The 8058-nt window shown below is 41.5% G+C and overlaps 1 protein-coding gene across 1 annotated transcript in view; it reads left to right on the forward strand.

The window, feature by feature from the left end:
• Positions 1-8058, forward strand: part of LOC101359589 (peptidoglycan recognition protein 3) — a 22369-nt gene that overhangs the window by 4735 nt on the left and 9576 nt on the right. The window contains exons 5-7 of the mRNA XM_012559118.1: positions 1629-1747; positions 2658-2810; positions 6865-7063. Of these exons, the coding sequence (XP_012414572.1) occupies positions 1629-1747; positions 2658-2810; positions 6865-7063 (471 nt within the window). The remainder of the gene's footprint in view (positions 1-1628; positions 1748-2657; positions 2811-6864; positions 7064-8058) is intronic.

Raw genomic sequence — 8058 nt, forward strand, 5'->3', positions numbered from 1 at the left:
TATATATATACATATATATATATATAGAGAGAGAGAGAGAGAGAGACAGAGAAAGAATAGGGCTTTTCCCTCCTGAATTCTAAAGACAAATATAAATGATTTCTAAATTATTCATTTTAGAGAGGATAATCTGTGTCTTTTTAAAAAATTTGTTTATTTTTAAACACAAATAAATAAGAGCAGCTAGAGCTCCTCATTGGAACCGTCAGTGCTCCTGGATGTGTGCACTTGTGTGTGTATCTTCCTGGTCCATCCTCTGGGTGTTAACTGCCTCAGCTGCTGTCCCTGCCCCACCAGTACCTCCACCCACCCACTCTGGTCACTACTGTGTTGCTTACTTCAGCCACAGTATTTCTAAGTAATTTCAGCCAGGCGTCTCATGTAAGGTTTCTGCAGTGATAGTTCAACGATCTCCAGTTATTACAGTATGGCTGGCTGTAGCCATAAGCATCTCTTCACACTGGACCAACCAAAGGCCACAATAAATGTGACAGAGGAACCTGCTGAGAGGGCCGGCAGCAGAGCCCGGGAGGTGGTGGACATGCTGAAGCTCCCCTGTGGGCTGCTCAGGCCCGTGTCAGGGAAGGGTCGGCCTCACTCATCTCAGGGTCTTGGCGTGACCTTAGCAAAATGTCACTCTGTTTTTAATTTGCTGTGGACACTCACCATCTGTTAAGAGCTGAATACGGCAAGAGTTGTGAAAACATCAGTTCTGAAGACTGTGATTGGAAGGTGGAGATGAGACAGTTATAAGGAGGCATAAATAAAGGAGGAGATAGAGTAAAAGAACAGATAAATTTGAATAGAAAGATTAACTGAAGAAAAGGAAGATCCTAAACAAATTCCTACAATAAAGAAGAGTTAAGAGAATTCCTAAGAAGTGAAGAAAAGTCACTACAAAAGGAATTTCGGAATTCTGGTTGATCATTTTAAAGCATGTTCAGTGCTTGGTCCTATAAGTGAAAAACATGATGAATTAATTTTAAAGCCCTTGAAAAATGTTGAACTAATGTTCTTGGGTCCTTGAGAGTCACACATTAGAATTCTACTTTGAATCCAATGAATATTTTTAAACTGAGATGCTGAAAACACATCTAAGCAAAGTTGCAGCAAAGTTTAAATCCTACGTCTCTTGAAGGCAGTGGTGGTTCCGTGGTAGAATTCTTGTCTATCATGGGCAAGACCCAGGTTTGATTCTCAGCCAATGCACCTCATGCACAGCCACCACCCGCCTGTCAGCTGTGGCTTGCATGTCGCTGTGATACTGAACAGGTTTCAGTGGAACTTCCCCAGACTAAGACAGACTAGCAAGAAAGGCCTGGTGATCTACTTCAGCCCATGAGAACCCTATGAATCACAATGGTACAATCCATCACCCATTCTGAGAATGGTGCAGCACCGGGCAGTGTTGTGCATGGGGTCACCACGAGTCTGAGGCTAACTCAATGACAGCTAACAGAAACCTACATCTCTCGGAGATCTAAAATTGGGTATTTTTTCTCTCACTATAGTGTTATTGAAGCATAGTACTTATTTAAAACCCTCCAGGACCCTTTTCCTTTTTGAGGATTGTGAGATGTTTTCAGTGACAAGAATTAGCCATTAAGCCCATATTTTATTTCTTGCAGCTTCCTGGTTGGGGATGAAGGCAGGGTGTATGAAGGCGTCGGCTGGAACATCCAAGGCTCGCACACCCAAGGATACAACAATGTCTCTCTGGGCATCGCCTTTTTTGGCAGTAAGATGGGTAATGGTCATCCCCTGCCGACCCTTTGCCAGAGACTTGTCTACAGTCTCTTCCTCTGCTCTGTCATCTCAACACTCTTGTCTTTTAAGCCTGTATCACACTCGTCTTCTCTGATGATCTTCCTTGATTTCTGTGACATGCCATTCTTTTTATCCTTTTTCTCCTCTCTGGTCTGCACTCCTGTGATGTTGCTGAAACCACCCCTGACACTGCTTGAGCCCACAGTTATTGCCATCACTTCTGGAGTCTGCAGTTTTCTGATGCTGTTGCTGCAGCTGCCAGAAGCAGAAAAGCATGACTTCTTTCTTCCTCCCATTGACTGAACCCAACCAGAAGCCAAGAGGCCAAGTGAGCCTGAGAAATGTAGTTTGCAGGCTTCTAGCACCCTGCAAAACAGAGGAGAGCATAGAAGCAGGAATGGAGTTGAGAGGTAATAGATAAATAACGGGCACAGTCGGTATCCTCATTTGCCAATTGGCGCTGGTAATAGCATTTACCACAGAGGTTTTCTGTGAGAATTAAATGAGTTGATAGGTATAAAGAACGAGCCGCATACCTGATTATGAGAACTTCTTAGTAAAAGCTAATGGGTCTACCTGACTTGGTCAGGTGAGCCTCCCTCTGCATGTAACTTTTATTGCTTCCCAGTCCTTCCACCTAGAGATGAAGTGGATAAACAAAGCCTTAGAGTGGCACTTGGAAGAGATCTCCAACCTTGGCTGTTAAGAGCTCTATCCAAGTAGTTCTTTGCCTCTTAGGCCCCTGTCCTAGCTGTTGAGCCAGTTTCCTCTCTTCACATCCATCACTTATTAAGGGTCAAATGGTCATCTTATCCTACCTCCCAGTCTGTGTCTAGAGCAGCCTGGAGTTTCTTACTAAGAGTTCTGAGTTCCATGTCATCCTCTTTCAGGTAGCAGTCCCAGCCCTGCTGCTTTATCAGCCGCAGGGGGCCTCATCTCCTATGCCATCCAGAAGGGCTACCTGTCATCCAGGTACATTCGGCCACTTATCCTGCAAAGTGAGACCTGCCTGGTCCCTCAACAGCCAGTGAGGTCTAGGAAAGGTAAAAGCCTCCATCCCACCTCACCCTCCTCCCTGTTACAACCCCAGCCACATTTGAGAGGGCTCTCTCCCATTGGCTTCTTGGACTGAGAACACGTCTCATGTCTATCATAACTTTGAGATCTGGAAAAATCTGAGGGGCTAGCTTCCTGGCCTATTCCCAATCCCGCTAGAATAATACAGCCATGGGATTATTCTTAACATAAATATGTATGTACATACATTTTCATTCAGTCAATAAATATTTACTGAATACCAGACACTCTTCTAGGTACTGGGGATACAGCTGTGAAAAAAATACACAAATTCTCTACCTTCATGAAGCTTACATTTCAGTGAAGAGACAGGAAATGAACAAATCAGCAAGTAAAATATATATGATGTCAGATCACATAAAAGCTATGGAGAAAAATAAATCACAAAAATGGGGAAGGATACACATATATACAGACTTATGTATAATATGTGAGTGAATACAGACACATATTTACATACTCACACACACACACACACACACACATCCCTTTCTAAATGCAAAAACCAGCCAGCCTGCAACATGACCACAGTGCTAAGAAAAACTAGAGTTCACATACTACATTGATGTCAGAGTGAATATTCCAAGAAGCTGGGAAATAAAAATTATGTACTATTTTGGAGTGAACAAGCAGAAATTTAAAACCAGTAAAATCAATAAACACTTCCAATGACTTAACTCTCTGTACTAGAGTGAGCCTTTTCCTGCAGTCAGTGATACAATTTTAAAGTTGTTGTTGTTAGGTGCCATTGAGTCGGTTCCAACTCATAGAGACTCTATGTACAACAGAAAGAAACACTGTCCGGTCCTGTGCCATGCTCACCATCTTTGTTATGCTTGAGCCCATTGTTGCAGCCACTGTGTCATTCCATCTTATTGAGGGTCTTCCTCTATTTCGTTGACTCTCTACTTTACCAAGCATGATGTCCTTCTCCAGGGACTGATCCTTCCTGACAACATGTACAAAGTATATGAGACGTAGTGTCGCCATCTTTGCTTCTAAGAAGCATTCTGGTTGTACTTCTTCTGAGACAGATTTGTTCTTTCTTTTAGCAGTCTATGGTATATGCAGTATTCTTCACCAACACTGTAATTCAAAGGCGTCAATTCTTCAGTGTTCCTTATACATCATCCAGGTTTCGCATGCATGTGAAGTGATTGAAAACATCGTGGTTTTGGTCAGGTGCACCTTAGTCTTCAAGGTGACATCTTTGCTTTTCAACACTTTAAAAAGGTCTTTTGCAGCAGATTTACCTAATGCAAATTTGATTTCTCGACTGCTGCTTCCATGGGTGTTTATTGTGGATCCAAGTAAAATGAAATCCTTGACAACTTCGATTTTTTCTCCGTTTATCATGATGTTGCTCATTGGTGCAGTTGTGAGGATTTTTGTTTTCTTTATGTTGATGTGTAATCCATCTGAAGGCTGTGGTCTTTGATCTTCATCACTAAGTGCTTCAAGTCCACTTTCAACAAGCAAGGTTGTGCTATCTGCATAACCCAAGTTGTTAATGAGTCTACCTCCAGTCCAAACACCCTATTCGTCTTCATACAGTCCAGATTCTCGGATTATTTGGTCAGCATACAGATTGAATAAGTATGGTGAAAGGATAAAACCCTGACACACACCTTTCCTGACTTTAAACCATGCAGTATCCCCTTGTTCTGTTTGAATGACTGCCTCTTGATCTATGTACACGTTCCTCATTAGCACAATTAGGTGTTCTGGAATTCTCATTCTTCCCAATGTTATCCATAATTTGTTATGATCCACACAGTCGAATGCCTTTGCACAGTCAATAAAACATAAGTAAACATCTTTTTGGTATTCTGTGCTTTCAGACAGGATCCTTCTGACATCAGCTATGATATCCCTGGTTCCTCGTCCTCTTCTGAATCAGCTTGAATTTCCGGCAGTTCCCGGTCGATATACTGCTGCAGCCGCTTTTGAATGATCTTTAGCAAGATTTTACTTATGTGTCATGCTAATGATATTAGATAATTTCTGTATTTGGTTGGATCGCTTTTCTTGGGAATAAGCATAAATATGGATCTCTTCCAATCGATTGGCCAGGTAGCTGTCCTCCAAATTTTTGGCATAAATGAGTGAGCATTTCCAGTGCTGCATCCGTTTGTTGAAACATCTCAGTTGATATTCCGTCAATCCTTGGAGCCTTGTTTCTCACCAATGCCCTCAGTGCAGCTTGGACTTCTTCCTTCAGAACCATTGGTTCCTGATCATATGCTGCCTCCTGAAATGGTTGAACTTTGACCAATTCTTTTTGGTATAGTGACTCTGTGTATTCCTTCTATCTTCTTTTGATGCTTCCTGTGTTGGTCAGTATTTTGCCCATAAAATCCTTCACTATTGCAACACGAGGCTTGAATTTTTTCTTCAATTCTTTCAGCTTGAGAAATACCAAGTGTGTTCTTCCCTTTTGGTTTTCTAACTCCAGGTCTTTGCACGTGTCATTATAATACTTTACTTTGTCTTCTCGAGCTGCCCTTTGAAATCTTCCGTTCAGCTCTTTACTCAATCACTTCTTCCTTTCGCTTTAGCTACTCCACGTTCAACAGCAAGTTTCAGAGTCTCTTTTGACATCCAATTTGGTCCTTTCTTTTAAAGTAGCTTCATAAAAATGATAAATCTTGAAGTGAAGTTTTTCTTGCTTTCACATGGATACTGTCTTCAATAACGATAATTTCTTAACATTTGAAGAATTATTTATGGATTTCAAATTACTTTCACATACATGTCATCAGACCAGAGAGTCAGCTGATTTCTGCATATCCATCCTGTTACACGAGTACATGCACCTGCATATATTTGCATTGAATATTCAAACATGTAGATATGCTTTGTCCTTTGAGTAAAATGAGCATGCCTCTGAATAACCAACAGTCCCTTCCCTTCCGCTCACACAATGCTTTCTATAGTTGTTGTCAGAACCTGTAGAGTTTTGACCCTGTCCATTGCTCAGTCACCTGACTGAGACACTCCCCATCTGGACTTTGCTAGAATCCCACAGCTCATGTTGGGATATACCAGTGGGTGCCAGAGTTGGGGAGAGACTGAGGAGTAACCCAGCCCGCAGTAGTGAGATTGTCCACTTGTAGGCAAAGTCAATTTCCTGTTTTCTTCTTTTTTTTTAACTTGTTTTGTTGAGACTATACACAGCAAAAACACACCAATTCAACAGTTTCTACATGTGCAATTCAGTGACATTGATAATATTCTTCAAGTTGTGCAACCATTCTCACCCTCCTTTACAGAGTTGTTCTTTCACCATTAACATAAACTCACTGCCCCCTAAGGTTCCTATCTAATCTTTCAAGCTGCTGTTGTCACTTTGATTCCATATAGATAGTGCTTAAAAGAGCCTAATGCTCACAGCAGACATTTTTTACCAGTTTAGCTAAACTATTGTTTGACTTTAAGAAGACTTTAGGGGATATTTTTGGTTTAAGGCTTAAAGATTATCTCAGGGCAATAGTTTCAGGGGTTTATCCAGCCCTCTTGGCACCAGAAAGTCTGGAGTCCATGAGAATTTGAAATTCTGTTCCACATTTGCCCCCTTTTGATCAGGATTCTTCTATAGAATCTTTGATCAAAACGTTTGGTAAGGGTAGCTGGGCGCCATCCAGTTCTGCTTATGGCAGAGGAGGCAGTTGTTCATGGAGGCAATTAGCCACACATTCCGTATCCTCCTCGTATTCTAGACTTTCCTTCTTCTTCTGTTGCTCCAGTGAATAGAGACCAATTGTCATGCTTTGGATGGCTGCTTACAAGCTTTTAAGACCCCAGGCACTACGCAACGAAATAGGAGGTAGAACAGAAGCACCAAACATATTATTAGGCTAATTAACTGGGAAGTCCCATGAAACCATGAACCTGAATCTCCACACTGGGAAACCAAATCCCATGACGGTTTTGGTTGTACATAAGTAGTCTCAGTAGCTACTCTTTTTTTTGGTCATTGTTATAAAATTCTCATTTTCTTCACTTTTCACTTTACCATAGCTTGCCCCAACATCGTCACACGGTCTGCTTGGGGAGCCAGAGAGACACTATGCCCTAAAATGAACCTCCCAGTCAAGTATGTCATTATCATCCACACCGCTGAGACAAGCTGCAATGTGTCTGTGGACTGCCAGATTCGCGTCCGAGATATACAGTCCTTTCACATCAACGATAGGAACTTCTGTGACATTAGCTATCAGTAAGTGGGATCATTGGAAACCTGACCCTCTTTTTCTTCAGGGCAGACACCAGGCTGTAGACAGGAAGGCTGAAGGTGGGAACTGATATTTACCAAGCCCTTCCTTTGTGCCAGGTGCTTTTCCTTAAGGTACCATATTTTAGCCTCTGCAAGACTCTGGACTGAGTATCATTCAGAGCATAGCTAAGGGTTAGTTATCTTTTCTGGTCATTTTCTCCACATGTGCTTGGGAGGACTTTCAAAACAAGACACTAGAAGCAGTAGTGATAAAGCAAGACTGGGAAACTCTTAGGGAAAGTGATCAAAGAGTTGTCCCTTTTTAATGCAGTCCCTTCCAACCAAAGATGCAGGCCCTGCCCAGTCCCTACCTTGGTCTGGCCCAATCCCCAACTTGCTCTCTCTGCTGTTAGAATCCTGCTGTACCTCTGGTTTTATTTACTTCATTTTATAGATATGGGGATTTTTAACCTCTCAGGGCCTTGATTGCCTGGTCTATAAAACAGGGCCAACAATATCTTATCTGTTTGAAGGGAGAGACCTAGATAAAAATATTGTCTTTTGGTCTTTTTAATACCAGGTCTATAATAAGATATGCCTTGAATTAATAAAATAGTAGAAGCTACTTGGAAGATGCCTTTGAAATTTCATAGAATGGATTCAGTGTTGGAGTGTGATAAATTTTATTTATACATCTGTGACTTAATCTTAAGAATTTTAGTCTCTGGTAGACTTGCTTTTACATGTGTATCCTTCTGGGCTGCCTGCCTCTCTCTTCTTTACATCTATTTTAAAGCTATTCTTTGCAAACTGGAGAATATTGTTGCTGCACTTTGCAGGATTTTCCACATTACTGCTCTAGTTACTTAGCGTAGATAATGGAGAATTGGCTGTAAATTTGGAAATTCCAAATGGAAAATGCTAGAAGCTAAGGGAATGTTTGTTTTCTTTTATCATTCAGTCTTCAGGTGCCCAATTCCTATTCCTTGACTATTGAA

This window comes from Trichechus manatus, unplaced genomic scaffold (genome assembly GCF_000243295.1).
Source record: "Trichechus manatus latirostris isolate Lorelei unplaced genomic scaffold, TriManLat1.0 scaffold00213, whole genome shotgun sequence".
NCBI classification, from domain to species: Eukaryota; Metazoa; Chordata; class Mammalia; order Sirenia; family Trichechidae; genus Trichechus; species Trichechus manatus.